At 46.2% G+C, this 16,349-nt stretch overlaps 2 protein-coding genes across 4 annotated transcripts in view; one reads left to right on the top strand and one right to left on the bottom strand.

Annotated features, from left to right (window-relative positions):
- Mtor (mechanistic target of rapamycin kinase) overlaps positions 1–16,349 on the top strand; it is a 124,234-nt gene that overhangs the window by 42,079 nt on the left and 65,806 nt on the right. For all 3 annotated transcript variants that reach the window (XM_047545062.1, XM_047545053.1, XM_047545071.1), the window contains exons 26-28: positions 2,979–3,121; positions 6,988–7,150; positions 7,286–7,431. In XM_047545062.1, the coding sequence (XP_047401018.1) occupies positions 2,979–3,121; positions 6,988–7,150; positions 7,286–7,431 (452 nt within the window). The remainder of the gene's footprint in view (positions 1–2,978; positions 3,122–6,987; positions 7,151–7,285; positions 7,432–16,349) is intronic.
- Angptl7 (angiopoietin like 7) lies at positions 9,891–15,833 on the bottom strand. Its single transcript, XM_047545081.1, has 5 exons — positions 15,079–15,833; positions 12,698–12,798; positions 11,967–12,161; positions 11,169–11,367; positions 9,891–11,006 (listed from the first exon to the last, which is right to left on the bottom strand). The coding sequence occupies exons 1-5, from the start codon at positions 15,446–15,448 to the stop codon at positions 10,837–10,839; spliced, it is 1,035 nt and encodes a 344-aa protein (XP_047401037.1). The 5' UTR covers positions 15,449–15,833; the 3' UTR covers positions 9,891–10,836.

The following is a 16,349-nucleotide window of genomic DNA, read 5'->3' on the forward strand; positions in this document are numbered from 1 at the left end:
TGGGTCAGGGAGGGATGCTGCTTCTGCCATGGGTATTTTCTAACTACCAGACTGAGACTTCCGGGGAAGAACAAACAGGTCATCAGTCACCTGGCATTCCCAGTTCTTGAGGCCACCACCCTGCTGACACCTCACACTTAAGGGGTGGGCAGGCAAGGAGGCCGGGTGCACCTTTCCTCCCGGACATTTTCGGCCTGCCTAGCTTCAGAATGTCCTTCTGGCTGCTGTCCACCTGCTCTAGGAAGCTTTGTTCTATGTTAGCAAATTCCCAGTATTCTAACTCACTTTCAGGAAGTTGCTACCCCCTTTTTTTCTTTTTGAGATAGGGTCTCACTGTGTTGCTCATGCTTGTCTTGAATACTTGAGCTCAAGAGATCCTCCTACCTAAACCTTAAGTAGTTGGGACTGTAGGCCTGGGCTTTCAGGAAGTGTGGCTTTCTACCCAGGACTTGGGAATTAAGCATAAAGCGTTCCAGACAAACAAAAGAAAGATCGTAGTTTATTTCACCAGAGAGAATAGATAAATTCTAAAACCCTAAGCAAAATTCTCCACAGCTGACTCTTGGATCCATTTCATCAAAAGGTAAATTGTGTTCCACATGGTCCTCATGTAATGATGATCAGAGATTGGAATATTTATCACTTTTAACCAGCTTTCAAAATAACATTTTCCACCTCAGTCACTGCTCTGTTGTCTATGCTAATGGAGGTTTTACACTGTAAAGAAAACAAAACACCATTTGTGAATACCTCAAGAGGCCTTTAGGATTTCCAGCAGCACTGCTGTGCTGTGACTGTCTGCACTCTCCTTCACAAAGAGTAAGCTGGCATTGCCCATGATCATGAACCAGCACCCCAGAATAGGCATCAGCATTGAGTGGATGGGTGGCAAGAGGAAACGGACTAGTGTTTACAGTTATTCAGAACCCAGATAATTCATGTAGACCCCAGGCAAGGGGAGGAAAGGTCCACAAGTGGGACTTGGCCTGTGTAATAGATGGTGCAGTGACCCATTAAGTTCCATTTTTGAAGACCTATTGATTGCCATTTATCAAATAGTAGCAACAACAATAATGATAGCAGCAGTATCAACAGCTGACATTTGTTGACAGCTTTCCCTGTGTCAGGCACTGTTGTGAGCATTTCATGTATTGAATCACTTACTTTTAATTTTTACTATAAACCCCTGAGTTAGGTGCTATTGTTGCTGTCCCCATTTTATAGATTTGTACTTTGAGGCATTGAAATAATTTGCCCAGTTTGTCAACTAATAAATAGTGGAGCCAGGATTCTGGATCTGACCTAAACAACTCCTAAGCCCACTCTCTGAATCATTGTACTAAGTCACCTTTGCATTACCAAGGCTAAACTTCATGTCTTTAGAGAAATTCACAATACCTCCTTGTTTGGGTTCAGATTTTTAAAGTGCTATTTCACAGTGCAGCTGCACACAGACCAATTTGTGGATAAACAACCAGAATATGAGAACAGAATAGGATTCGATGTTTCTGTGTTACCCAGAGAACAATGTCTTGGTAGCTAGTCTCACTTTTCCTTTTTCATGAGTTCTCATTGTTTGTTCAATCAGTGTAATATTCTGGTTTATCTGTTGTAATACTCTACTTTGGTCGGTTTGACAAAAATTACTAGTTTATGTGGTGCCACCGATTGGTAAGTCATGAGAAGCAGCAGACTCCAGTTTATCCCAGAGACACAATGGTCAAGTTGTTTATGGCTAAAGGTGTTGTGCGTGGAGGTCCTTTCATTCCCTGGACGACTTTACTGGTCCAGTTTACAGACGGCTGCACTAACTTACATAGCTTCCCCAGCTAAGCAAGGATCAACACATCTGTTCTGCTGGAAAGGCCTTTGAAGAGGCAGTTATGGCTTCAGTAGTTAGGGCTAGGCCAGTTCAAAAAGATGTCATTTTGATAGTAGCTACCATTTTTTGCTCATCTTTTCTGGCTCAACATCTGGATACATTGTTCCTAAATGAGGAAGCCTGAGGTTTCACACAAGGTATGTGTATTTTGCTCAGGGTGTTGCAACTACTGAGTGGCAGGACCAGGATCCTAGCCAAGTGTTTTTAACTGTAGAGAAATAGGTGCTTATACCCAGCTGTGCCAAGCAGTTACAAATGCATTACATTTACTAACTTACTAAATCTTTAAGATACCCTGAGGAGTGGAAACTACCTTCCTCATTTTACAAATGAGGAAACAAGCACAGAGGAGTTGTGCAACTTCCTGAAGTTCAGAAATTATATACCTGGGATTTGAGCTCAGGCCACTGAGTTCCAGACGGCCTGTTGGCCTCTACACTAGACCACCCCTTACAGAGCTGGGCTGCCTCAGTCTTGGTGCCTGCTTCTAGTTTTGAGGAAACTGAAGGAAAACTTTTCCTTTCAAAACTTTCCTTCAGTTTTGAGTAAAGTTGGAGGGGATAAACTAGAGAATCAACAGTAAACCTCTCAGTTCTTTTCTTGTTCCATTATAACCTCAGCTTTGAGCTCACTGCTCACTTGTTTGTAACATGGTTCAGGGCAGTGTAGACCTGGTCATTTCCCTCTTCCTGTGTTACTCATCACTGTCAGATAAGCTGGTGTCCTGGCCTAATGCAGAGTACCCAGCTCCCTTCGTGGACCACTAGAGGCCATTAGGCTTGTTGAACACAGTCTGCATATGACAGTCCCTGTCCATTGTGCGTCTGCAGAGATCTCTGCTTTGCTTTCAGAGTCCAGCACAAGCAAGTTGTAAAACAGGTCTTTTCTGTCATGTAGTGTGTTCCAGAGGTTACTGATTTTGCTTTGTGCCTTTTAATTAAATATTATTATTTTGTATTTGTGCTCTGGTGAAATTTTATCATAAGAGGTATAATTTTATAAATCAAAGTGGTAGAATAGTTATCAAGTGGATGAGGGCTCTTTACCAAGGACTCTTGGAAACTGATGGTTTCTGTTGTCACCTGTGGGCTCACAGGCCTGGGGAGCTGCCAGGAGGGTCTCCAAAGATGACTGGCTGGAATGGCTGAGACGGCTGAGCCTGGAGCTGCTGAAGGACTCCTCCTCGCCTTCTCTCCGCTCGTGCTGGGCCCTGGCACAGGCCTACAACCCCATGGCCAGGTACAGTGCGACTGGCTCTCTTCTGCCATTGGGATGAGAGGATCAGCACAGAGAAAGTGACATATATGAGTTAGTGTTTATTGTAGGTAATAATAAAAGGGCTAGTATTTTTAATTTTGCTAATTTATAGAATGAAAACAAAGAAAAGCAGGAACAGGTTCACATTGCAAGAAAAGCATCCATCCTAACCTTACTAATAGACCACAGATAAATTCCTTTCCTTCATATATTTAGGCCTGAACTTAATTACAAAATCATTTAAACTCAGAAAACAACTATGTAATAGTTGAAAGTAACCTGTTTCTGTTACTAATGAAATTCTAATTATTGATTGCTATATTACAAATATCACAAAACATGCAGAAACTGTTTTATACAGACTAATTTTGATACAGAACTTTTTCGGTCTTCATGTTATCTATCTTTCGAGTTTCAAATTTTGGGTTTTTTGGGGGGAGGGGTTGAATATGCATTGGCCTTAACTTTTTAATATGTAACAGAAAGTAGATACAGAGGTGTCATCTCATAGTGAAGCAACAGTGTGTAACTCAGTGGTAAAGCATTTCCCTGGCATATGGGAGACCCTGGGTTTGATCCCCAACACTGGGGAAAAAAAAAAGTTTCATAAAAATATGCCAGGCATTGTGGTGTAGGCCTGTAATCCCAGTAACTCTGGAAGTGGAGGCAGGAGGATCACAGGTTCAAGGTCAGCCTGGGCAACATCCTGCCTCAAAAAAGACAATAAAACAAGTCATTTATTTTGCTCATGAATCTGCAGTTCAGGAGCGCTTGTGGGGACAGCCTGCCTCAGCCTCACCTGGTGTCAGCAAAGGTGGTTTAATTGGAACTGGAGGATCCACTTTTAGGATGCCTACTTGTACACCTGGCATATTGGGGCGACTGAGCAGGAACTCAGCTCTGGCGGAGGGCCTGGGGTCCTCTCTGTGTGGATCAATGATTCCATGGGTTGCATGAACTTTCCCACAGAAGGTGTCTAGGTTCAAGATTAATTCCTCAAGAGAATGAAATCAAAGTGCAGGTTATTTCTATGACCTAGCCTTGGAAATCACGTAGTGTCACTTCTGCCTTAAGGCAGTCACAAAGGCCAACTCAACCTCCAGGTATGGAGATGTGGCCACCACCTTTTGCTAGAGAAACAGGGAAAATGTTATTTCATTTTATTTTTGAAATCTTTCTGGTGTTGGGGATTAAACCCAGGGCCTCCCAAGCGCATGTTCCACCCCTATGTTATGTGCCCAGATCCCAGATGGGGTTTTAACTCTTGACCTGCTGTGCAGATGGACACATGTGTATATGGCAGAGAGTACTGTGAAGTTCCAGTCAAGCTCTACTGCTATCAGCAAAAATCCTGACAGTAACACAGCACACTTCCGATCCTCAGAAGTTCACTGAGCAAGACTGTCTCCACCCAGAACGTTAATGTGTACAGGGGAAACATTTTAAATAGCAAACCTTAAACAGCTATGAAAGATTTGGTTTATTAAAAATTCTTTTTCTTTCTTTCTTTTTTTTTTTTTTTTGGTGCTAGATCAAACCCAGGACACACTAAGCATGCTTCATACATCTGAGATACATCCCAGCCCCTTTTTTACAAAAATTCTTAATGCATGTGAAAGACTTATAATGTAAATGAATAAAATGAAATACAGAATGGCAGTAAGTTTTTCAGCTATTAATATATGTCCATAGAGAAAGATTAGGAAGTAATATACCACAGTAGTTATCTCTTCTGGGATGGTTTAAGGAGTGATTATTTTCTTCTTTAGTCTTCCCTCTGTTTTCCAGACTTTCCTGCAGTGGATGTTTATTGTTTATAATGAGGCATGAAATGGTGATTTGGTTAACAAGCAGCCCTTCTCATTAGCAAGAAGCAAAAAGAAAGGCATTTCATTTCCCTTTTATTAGCACAGCTGGTTTGCTATGTGTATAGTAGTAGCAGCAATGGTCCCTGAAACTGTGGCTTTAGTGTCATGATTCTTTCCTCTCATTTAAGTATTTTTTAATGCATTAAAAATAGTTTCTACGACTTCCTGTTCCCTGGTGTGCAGATTGCATGTACTCAGCTGACATATTTGTATCTCTTTTCTGCCCAAGTCACCTCTGAGGACAGTGTTTAATCCAGAAGAGGTTTATAGTAAATACACACATGTATTCACTTAGTCCCAAATATGTTCATTTAGACTCTGTGTGTGTGTGGTATTGGAGATTGAACTCAGGACCTCTTGAATACTAGGCAAATATTCCACTACTGAGCCACACCCCAAGTCCTCCAATTTGTACTTTTAGGAGACAATGTGACTTCCGACCTAGATTAGGAAAGCTTTCATGTTATCCTTGGAAATTCAAATTTTGGTTTTTTTCTATTGGAATCTAAAATTATACCCATTGGTCTTAACTTTTTGATATTTAACAGAAAGTAGATAGAGAAGCATCAGGTGCTAAACCTATCCTTTATAGTTTTCAGCTCTGCTTCTCCCACATTCACCAAGAAACAAGGGTATAAGATTAAAGTTAAATATCAGGAATGGCAAATAGGTCCATTCTTGTAATGCTGTAGTGATTTCAAGTTGTCATATAATCTTAGAAAAGGCACTTCTGGTTCTGGGTCTCTCTGTAAGTCTCCAGCTCTGAGAGGTTGGCTTAGGGAATCTTTTAAGACTTGTGGATTTGGGGATCTGGGGGTGTAGCTAAATGGAAGAGCTCTTGCCTAGCATGGGAAACACAGATTCAATCCCCAGCACCATGAAAGGAAGGAAAGAAGGACAGACCGACAAGACTTGTGGATTTGGATTCTATTTGCTACTGCTTCTAGGTCCTGAAGTTCTACTGTCATTTATTTATGACCATTCAACAGAGACTTTGGTTATACATGGAAAGCAGTAGTAAGCATTGTCTTTGACATTTCTGTTAAGAGGAACTTGGACATTGCTCAAAAACCTAAAGAATTGCCATGCACAATGGCACATGCCTGTAATCTCAGCAGCTCAGGAGGCTGAGGCAGGAGGATCCCAAGTTCAGAGCCAGCCTCAGCAACTTAGAACAACCCTGTCTCAAAATAAAATGTAGGGCTGGAGAGAGAGCTTGGTTGGTAGAGTGCTTACCTTGCAAGCACAAGGCCCTGCGTTCAATCCCCAGCACTGCAAAAAAAAAAAAAAAAAAAAAAAAAAAAAAAAGTTAAAAAGGACTGGGGTCTGTTGCTCAGTGGTTAGGTACAACTGGGTACCAAAAAAAAAAAAGCGGGGTGGGGGTGCTGGGGTTGTGGCTCAGTGGTAGAGCGCTTGCCTGGCATGTGAGAGTCCCTGGGTTCAATCCTCAGCACCACATATAAATAAATAAATAAAACTGTATCTTAAAAAAAAAAAACCCAAGAATCAATTGAGAATATTGTTTGTTAATGTCATGTGCGTTAGGAGTCTGCTTTCTGTTCTTCCCTTCCAGGGAAGAGGAAGGGTAGAGAAATTGCCAAGAACGTGCCTGTGGAGACAGAACTTGGCTCTCTTCCCCATCCCACCTTCCCATAGTACCCTGTTTGTCACAATAGCTATACCTGTACTGTAGGGCAGGGTAGTTACTAGTTATGTGTGGTTATTTTAGTTTATTAAAATTAAATAAAACTTAAAATTCCATTCTTCAGTTATATGTACCTCAGTTCTTATTCTTAATGTCCAACAGCTACCATATTGTTTAGGGAAAATTTCAGCCATTTCAGCAAGTTCTGTCAGACAAAACTGGTCCACATGACCAAGTCCACAATACTAGAAGCAGATTGGTAGTGTGACTTTGTGGCCCTCGGCAGAGGCATGGGAGCAGTTTCCAACTTCCTTCTGCCCTCCCCTGTACCTCAGGGATCTCTTCAATGCTGCGTTTGTGTCCTGCTGGTCGGAACTGAACGAAGACCAGCAAGATGAGCTCATCAGAAGCATCGAGTTGGCCCTTACCTCTCAAGACATTGCTGAAGTCACACAAACCCTCTTAAACTTGGCTGAATTCATGGAGCACAGTGACAAGGTGAGACTCTTCCCCATTGCCCAATGTAGGCTGATAGGGAACCAGCTGCCAGGAGGGGAGAAGCTTCCACACAGGCCACTCTTGTTAGTGCCCACCTGCCATTTTCCTATGCTGTGGGGTTTTGCTCTTCTCTAGGGCCCCCTGCCATTGAGAGACGACAACGGCATTGTTCTTCTGGGTGAGAGAGCTGCCAAGTGCCGAGCATATGCCAAAGCACTACACTATAAAGAACTGGAGTTCCAGAAAGGTCCCACCCCTGCCATACTTGAGTCCCTCATCAGGTAGGTTATAATGACCTCTGCCCGCTTGGTGCCACTTCTCTGGAGTCACTGGTGGCCAGCATGTTTAAGTGGTGTGTGCTTGCAGGTGGCTTTCCCTAGTAGTCTAGCCATCTAGAGGTCTTGTCATCTGTCGACCCTTCCTGCCTGAGCTTCCGTCCTTTTCCAGCCTGTTCTTTCTCATCCTGGTGAAATCAGACTACAGCAGCCTGGGAAACCTAGATTTGGTGTTTGGGTTAGATAGTGTTCTCTGGGCAGAATTAGGATGTATTGGCTCCTGGGCTTCAGAGGCCACCCATCGAGAGGGTAAGGTTTTGGCAATTAAATATGGTTCCTGGGTCTTCTTCCTTGGGAGTCCTGTGAGTATAAAAGGCAGAGCAGTGTCTGAGATCTTGTGGTCTTTTCCCCTGGTTTGATTACATTCTCTCCTCTCATAAAATGGTTTTGAGTGTTCTGGACATGGAAAAAAGGAGGTTGTTTAATATATTTTCTGCTGTTACGAAATTGTGAACAGTCTGAAACATTACCTTCAATTCCTAGAGAACCGTTCATTTCCCCTAATGATTCAGAGAATATCAACTCTGGATCTAATTATCTTTGTGGAAGTGTTCACATGGCTGATCATTTCACTGTAGATAGTTTAGGGAAAATCAGTGGCTAATCAGCTCCTCCACTGACTCGTAGACTCGACTGAGCACAGGCCTCCTCCATTTGAGCAGGGTTCACAGCTAGCTCTGCCTTTGAACAGATGCTGCAAAGTGTTGCTTTCGGCACCCTGCCCTACACGTGACCAGGAGGTAGCAGTGGGATCACTGGACTTAGAGCATGCTGATTTTAAAGTACCATGTAGGGAGGGCTGCAGCAGGCCACCGCGAGGCGTGCTTCAGTGCAGATCAGGCACCTAACCTGAAGTTCTGTGTCTCCTCCTCCCATCTCTGGCTCATGCAATCTTATGTGATGACTGATAGAAAATATAGTAGCTGGATTTGTTAACTTCAGTATCATAACAAATATTTCTTATTAATGTCCTCACTGACCCCTTTCTATTTGAGACCTATCTGAAGCCTCCTTATATCTCCCTTGGTTTTTCCCCACATGAGGAAGTCCTGACTGCCCAGCCCCTGACAAGTAATCCCCTTTTAAAAAATATTCCGACTGAGACATCTACAAAATTAAAACTAAAACCAGGCTGGCCAGTGCTTAAGATGTGGATGAACAGCTCAACGCTGTTCTGTGCACCTCCTCCTCACTTCCCTTCAAGGATCTGCTCAGAACAACAGGTGCTTTCCCTTCGGGGCAACAGGGCAGCTTGCTCTTGGCTCCTGGTAGTTCTGTCCCCTCTTAGGTAAGAGACAGTGCTGGGCCCAACCCTTGGTAGCCGTCGTCCACCTGCAGCAGAACAGGTGCTGGGAAAAGGAGGTATTGTTGGTTTCTCCACTACTGTGGGGAAGTGGCCGGCGTTCTGTGCAGATCCGACCACTGCTCACCCTTTCCCCCTGCTGCTTTCTCTGTGAGGTTTCAGAAGGATGAAGGAGACCACAGAGATTAATTTAAGTTATGCCTCAAAGGCTTTTTAGTCGCCGGGTATGTGAAGATAAGGAAGGAAATAACGAGGCCTCCTGCAGGGGCATCTTGCTCTCTCCACGCCTTTAACCCTTTTTTTTTCCTCTCAAGAGTGTGATGCTGAGCATCCCGAGGAGGTTTGGGGAAGCCCTACTCCAGTGCAGTTCTTCTCTACTCACTTTATTTCTTGGAAATTCCCAGGGTTCTGGTTTCTAAGGTGAAGTAGGTCCCCAGCCATCAAAAGACTGTAGGTGTAAGAGAGCATGTTGAATAAGAGTAATGGCATGGCTCACCCTGACTGATGGTTCAGGAGGACGGTTCTTTTTGGAAAGGAACAATGACTTCCCAAAGGTTAAAGTTACTTGACACCTGTTACAGCTAAAGATAGTTTTCTTCTCTGTATTTTTAAGTCGGAGTGTTAGTTGTGCAGTGTTTGAAGCCGCCTGGAGGCGTTTCCTGTGCAGGCTAGTCGGTGCTGCTCACTTTGCATCCCTGGCCTTTTCTGTTTTGGCCTCCTGCTTCTCCATAGTTTCCCTGAATCCCGAAACAAACTCCGAGAGTCTTTCTCACTGCTCACTCTTTGTCATGCAAGTGTGTTGTGTTAAGGGATTGAACCCAGGACTTGGTGCGTGCTAAGAAAGGGCTCTGCCACCAAACTACATCCCCAGTCCCTGTTTTATTTTTTTTGAGGCAGGGTCTTACTTAGTCGCCCAGGCTGTCCTCAAACTTGAAGTTCTCCTGCTTCGGCTTCCAAGTAGCTGGATTACAGACCTGCACCACCATGCCTGCCCCTCTCGGGTTCTTAAGTTGAACTTTTTACCATGCCCTAAGTGGTAATAATAATAATTTTAAAAGAAAATACTCAAGTTTTAAGAGTGTTTATTGTAGAAAGAAAAGATACTTTGAATGCTTAAAATACAAACTACAACTTTTTATTTTACCAAAGCAAGATATTTATGTACAGCATGAATTGTTAACCATGGCGCCATCTACCTTCATTTTTAAGCCATTTCTTATAGACAAGATAAAAAGGGAAGCTCTTGGAGCCCATTTCTTACAGAATGAATAAAAATAGATATATCTGTATTAACTATGAGCATTTTGAGGTGGTTTCATACAAGCGTCCATGAGGAATTGAATGCACCTCATGCCGGCGCTCCCTGTCACGCCAAACCCATGTCCTGCCTTTCGGTGGTGCCTGATTCAGGCGAGCAGTGAAGCACCAAGAGTCCGATGGTGAGGCCCAGGGCCTTGAGTGTCCTCCTGGCTGATCCCACCTGGGGCACTCAGCGCCAGCCCAGCAGCTGTGGTGTTTCTCGAGTGTGTATACTGAAGGCAGTTTTATTGAACTTAAAAAATAGAAATTCTCCTCCTCCAGTGCCCACTTTTGCTCCTTTCTGTAATACTCAAGGCCTCTCCTTTGAGAATCAAATAATATTTCTTTTTAGCAAAGGGATTTGTCTTTTCCATTCACATAAACTGTGCCTAAGAGAAAATGGATAAAGTGACCTCATGATTAGTTTTCCCTACAGGTAAGTCTGTCAGGGAGAGGGCAGAGAAAGCCCGCGCAGTCCGGCCCCTGAGGAGGAAGTGGCAGGACCCACTGAGTTTGAGCATTCCATCCCGTGCGCTGTAACATCCTGGGCACATGCAATCTCATCACGCGCTTATGCCCGCCGCAGCAGCTCACGAACCAGAATTCTGCTGTCCACCTCCAAGAGCCATCCTCTCAGCTGGGGATTACAGGCCCTCCCACCCTACCCTTTAATACCCTCTTCCTGCCTGCTGTGCCATCCCAGCCTCCTCTTGAGTCTGTCCACAGTCCTGCTCCACCGCAGCTTCCATTCAGGGCTTGAAGCCTTCTGGGCGGATTTTCATCTCCACCCGTTTGAGGGAGTAGCTGGCCCCATGCCAGCCGTACCAGGTGATGCCGTCCAGGTGCTCCTTGTGCTCCCCCAGACGGTAGTAAACCCCATTGAGGTTGGAGTCTGTGCAGCAGTTGTACCAGTATCCACCTGGCAGGAGAAACAGACGGACTGTCAGCCGAGTGCACCCTGCCCTTGAGGTGGGCTGGGTGGAAGGGGCTCCAGAGCCCGGGCTTCGCTGCACAGAGGTCCACGCCTGCAGGTGGGGTGGCAGGCTGCCACCTGAAATTCTCCTTCCCGCCCCCGTCTCACCTTTGCGGAGCAGCGCGCACTTGTCCAAGCAGTTGTCGTTGTCCTTGTCCTTGGTGCTGAAGGCCGTGTTGTTGTGGTAGAGGAGCGCGTCGTTGCCCACGTTGCCGCTGTAGTTCCCCAGGAAGAGGCGGTAGCTGTTGAGCTCATTGCCCAGAACAAAGTGGCTGTACTCCGCATAGCGTGCATCGCCATCCCAGTCCTGTGGGGAGAAGCGGATCTGAGGGAGCGGCAGAGAGCATACCTCATACCCTCCCCATGCCGCTCCTCTTGCTCCAACCCCACAGCCAAACATCTTTTTCTAGGTGTGACTCTGGCAAGACCTGTTGCTCCCTTCTGCTTAGCACACAGCTGGGGATCAGCAAGCAAGCTGCTGGTCTGCTACCTCTGGATTCCCATAGGCCTTGGGGAGATTTCTCGTTCCTGGTTGAAGGTGTAATATGTGCTTTTACTGAAGCCCACTCAGAGATGTCATAGAGCAGCGTGAGGATGTGGTGATGCTTTCAGGCCTTCTAGAGGGCCACCAGCCAGATAAGGTTGTGCCCCAGACCTGAACAAAGACATGGTGTTTGGCCCCACCAACAGGTTTGCACTGTCCTGACCTGACTCAGCATCGTCCTGTGCTACTCCCAGACCTAGTTTGCTAAGAAAGAGGGGGGAAAATTTCTTCCTCAACTATATATACTACATCCTGCAGAAAACTGTCTTGGTGAGTGCACAATTGCGAGCGAACAGGCAAGGAGTCACATGCAGTGTGTTAGAGGTCCTGGACCAGCCCCAGGGCCCAGGCCTGGAGTTCACCTCCATCTCCACACGGAGCCGTGTCGGCTGTCTGGTGAGCCGGTGGATGTTTTCATTCCCCAGCCAGAAGTCCCCACGGATGCTGCCAAAGCCCTGCTTGTACTTTTTCCAGTCCTGGTAGAAGGAGACAAGGCCGCTCCTTCGTCTCTGAATGACAGTCCAACCCCCACCTGAAGTCTTCATGTCACAGAACACCTGGAACAAAGAGGACATTCTGGTCAAGGACTCACGGGAGAGTACAGACTTCCTGCCCTTTTCCTGTCCCTACAGAGCTAGCAACGCATGCATTCCCATAGTCACACTGGCTCACTGTGTTGGCAGTGCTGTCCCCAGTGCCGGGAAGCTGGGGCAGGGTGGTGGTTTGCTTGGAAAGAATTGTCCACATTAGGGATGGGGTGAGTGTGTGTACAGCTTATATATAATTTACCCCCTTATGTCCTTTCTCCGGCCAAGGCACAAACTGCTCTAGGACATGGCATGTATTTGAACTAGTATGTGGTGGTATAAAAATGATCTGTGTTAGAAGGTTAGGTGTTTGGCTGATGGTGATTTGAAGGGGCCAAGCAGAACCTGGAGGGAGGGGCCCAGGCAAGCTTTGCGTAGCTCTCTAGTGGCTGCTATGTCTGCTTCTCAGTCTCCCTTTTGGTGAACTGTGACTAGCTTGTTGTCCCCCTGCCTTTGGGGTTGGAGGACAGTGGAAGAGCAGGAGCAGTGCACTGGGACAGTCTTACCTCCATCTCAGGGCTGCCCAGGAAGTCATTGGGAGGAAGCTTGTACACTCCAGAGATGTGGTAGTTCTTCTGGTAGAGGGAGGAGCAGTCATAGATGGCGTCTGCAAACAGAAGCACAAGCGGGCTAAGCAGGCTCGCACAGCACGGCGAGCAGGGCTGCCAGGCACATCTGAACTGAGGGGTAAAGACAGGCTTCCTTTCTCCTGCAGAATGCCCATGGGCATCAATTCCCAGGCGCCAGGAGATCAAGAGGGGACGTGTTTTGGCCTCACTATTGGTGAGGTAGAGGGTGGGAAAGCCCTTCACCAGGAGCGTGTCAGCAGGCTAAACAGGTGGTTTCAGGTTGTCCTGCTGTAGTTCGGGCCATGAAATTTAGGAATGGTGCGGTGTGTGAGAGCACGTATCAGATGCCCCTGCAAGTGGCTTCAGGCTCTTGGACCGCCATCTCTGTGACATGGGAAGTCAGGAGTGTCTCAGAGGGTCGGTGCCTTGTTGTTTCTTGGTTTGTTTTTGTTGTTTCTCAGAGGTAGTGGCTGCTGCCAGCTGGGACCCCGCTTAAGAGAGAGAGATTTCATGACCTCATCACTCCAATCTAACAATGCCAGATCCTCAAAAGAAAACCAAGACCCTGAGGATGCCTTGAGGCCTCCCCTGAAGGTTTTGTTAAAAGAAAGAAACGAGATTTTCTTTGTCCTCTGGGGTCAATTTAAAAGCTTCTGTGGCTGCACTTGGGGCTACTGCCTCATACCAGTCTCTCTCTCCTGTTCTAAATATCAAAGAGCATTAGGGAGAAACAGCCTTTCTGGTAGGATTCAAAGAGCAAAAAGCAAAGATGTCTTACTGTCTATGATATCCTGAAATATTTTTCTTGGGCTGGAATCTTAGAGAAGAGCAAATGGATGCAGGTGGCCACACTGCCACCATGGAGCTGTCTGGAGTGCCTCAGCTCCCTCACAGAGTACTCTGGGGGAGGCAGAGTGGGGTATACTGCCATCGCCTCAGAGGTCTGCATTTTCTGTGCTAGTAAGAGTCTGAACTTGCTGCTTGCTTCAAGGGTCTGCCTCCTTCTGGAGTGTACAGGTGGCTCAGCACCTGGTGCCAGACAAGAGAAGGAAGGACTGGTGTCATGGGCAGAAGAGTGAGAGGCTGGGCAGGAGGGCCACAGTCCACTCCCAGGAGACTTCTCGCTGAGTGGTGAGAGTCCCTGACTTGAAGTAGCTCCATTAGATCCCTGTCTGGCCAGATCTTCCATACATCTGGTTTCATCTTTCAGACCAAATCAGGACTCACTTGTCTCCAAAATGGCTGAGAATACCTTTCTAATCCCAAGCCAAGGGCCAGGAAGTTGATGCTGAGGAATTAATTTGTACATGTGGGTTTAGATAAGAGAATTTTCCAGCTTAAATTCATGTTAAAATTTTTCTGTCATTTGAACCAAGGGTAACCAGTGACTTACCTCATTAGAAGCTAATCATGTCATTGTTCTCAATTTGGATTATAATATAACCAACAGTTTTTATGTTAGCATAAGATTGCATTGTCTATACGATGTGTTCCTTACTACCAGTATTTCTCTGGTAATTTCAGAAAACCAACTATATTTCTTAAACAGTAAATTCATGGAGGCCCATCTGTGCCAAGCAAGCTAAGCAGTAACTGAAAGTTATTTTGAAAAATAAAACATTAAGTGTACTTTCTTTTCAGCCATTAAAATCCATATTCAATATTGCATTTACTTATTTCATCTACTGTTTGGGAGAATTTTGAGACCATGGGGGAAAATGGAAACATCAGAACTGAGGAACCTTGAGGAGCCTGTCCCTTCCTGAGCACAAAGGGTTTCTTCACAGGCTAGGCAGTCTCTACCCTGAATTCTGAGTCAATGACAGGAGTGGGTTTGCAGAAAGAGGACACAAAATTCCATTAGTGTCCATTCCTGCTAAATTTTCAGGACACTAGAGACTGGTTTTGGCAAAACTTTACATCCAGAGCAACAGATGTTCTTGCTTCCTTGGGGTTGGGGTACAGTCAGCAGCTCTTGGGAAGGGAGTGGCCTGCTGTCCCGTCAGAAAGGTGTGAACCTGCCTCTAAGGCTTGCTGTGGCACTTTGGGCAAACCTTGGAATCGCTCAGTGCTCCAGGGTGGGAATTCATGCGTTTGTAACATGCTGAAATGTGAAGGTCAGAGACCTAGGAAGGCACTGGGTAAATCCACAGAACATCAGAAACCAAAAGAAGTGCTCCACAAACCTCTCATAAGGGAAAGTAGATCCCAAAAGAACCCCAGGATTTGTCCTGATGGGCAGGTTGTCTAGAAGCAGTGCTGTGGACAGGGAACCCCTCTGGCAGGAGATGTGAGTAGTCAAGGCGCAACCTGCTTACCTGCCGAGGTCTGGGTGACAGTCTGTGCCGCCTGGAGCTGCGTGAGGTCGATCTGGCTGTTCATCTCGGAGTACTTGCTCTCAGCATCTGTGAGCCGCGACTCCAGGCGCTTGCTGCTGCTCTCCAGCTCCATCACCTGCATGACCACGCTGACCCAGTCGCTCTCCTGCTTCTTGCTCAGTTCGCTCAGCATACTGCTTAGGTTGGCAACCTGGGCCTTGAGCTCCTTCACCTCCTTACAGCATGTGGCCGCTTTGAGCTGTGCCGGTGTCTTGTGTTTAGGGGGCTTCTGCAGCCACACTGGGTGGCTGGCAAAAGCCACGAGGAAAACGCAGAGCCAGGTCCCAGCTGTGAGAGTCTTGCTCAACATCTTTCGTGGGCCTGGTGAGATGGCTCTTCCTTTGGAGGACTCTGGACAGGCCTAGCGGAGGCCTGCGGAGCTGCGCACACCTTACACGCTCACTGTGGATGGCCTCACACTTCCTGTTCTCTTTCTTTCCTTGCCCTGTCTTAGCCTTTCTCAAAGTTTGAGTTGCTGAAAGTGGAGCGTACCGGATACCCTATGGCTTTCCTTCCCAAGCCTGAATGCTCTCCCAAGTCAGCATCTTAAATATTGTTTGTGCCTGTACCTCCACCCCCATGGTGGCCCTGCAGTGGGCCATAGCCCCTCCCCTCATCTGGGAGGGTCAGGTGCCTGTCCGGTGAAGTCAGCGTAAACTTAGGCCAGAGGAGGGGAGGAGGGAGACTGGGCGAGTCTGTCTTTCCTTGCCTGCAGTCTCTGGGCTGAGACGGAGGACTGTGAATTTGTGTGTTTCCAGTTTCCCCTATTAGATTATGCCCCTGCCAGCCACTGGCTCAGCTCTATCAGCAGGCAGGCAGGGTCAGAGGAATTTCCAAATTCCATTCTAAAGGTTATATAACCATGGGGTGAGGCGAGGTAGGCAAGAGAGCTGAGACTGAAACTCCACTCACCCAGGGAGCCTGTTACTGTAATCCACGCTGTTTATATGAGGCTCTGCTATATTTCAGCATCCTGTGGAATGTGCTTTTGACTGTGCTGGATAGTCCTTTCTCTGATCATCATTCAGTATTGTACAAAATCCTTATTCAGCCTGGATTTAGCACTATGTAAGGTTTTAAAATTTCTAACTCAGGAAAAATCTAGAAATAGGAGGATAGAGTAAATCTCTTAAGAAGCAAGAAAGACTTTGTAGTTTGCATCCATGGGGTTTGTGCAGTTGTCTTTCTCTTTACACACTTTCTCTTTCAAC

Source organism: Sciurus carolinensis, chromosome 1 (assembly GCF_902686445.1).
Source record: "Sciurus carolinensis chromosome 1, mSciCar1.2, whole genome shotgun sequence".
Taxonomy (NCBI): domain Eukaryota; kingdom Metazoa; phylum Chordata; class Mammalia; order Rodentia; family Sciuridae; genus Sciurus; species Sciurus carolinensis.

Excerpts from the sequence above, each read along its gene's own strand:
- Angptl7 (XM_047545081.1), bottom strand. The coding sequence starts at position 15,448 with ATGTTGAGCAAGACTCTCACAGCTGGGACCTGGCTCTGCGTTTTCCTC. Across the intron at positions 12,799-15,078 it reads TGTCACCCAGACCTCGGCAG|ACGCCATCTATGACTGCTCC; the intron begins GTAAGCAGGTTG and ends TTCTGTTTGCAG. Across the intron at positions 11,007-11,168 it reads GTGCGCGCTGCTCCGCAAAG|GTGGATACTGGTACAACTGC; the intron begins GTGAGACGGGGG and ends TTCTCCTGCCAG.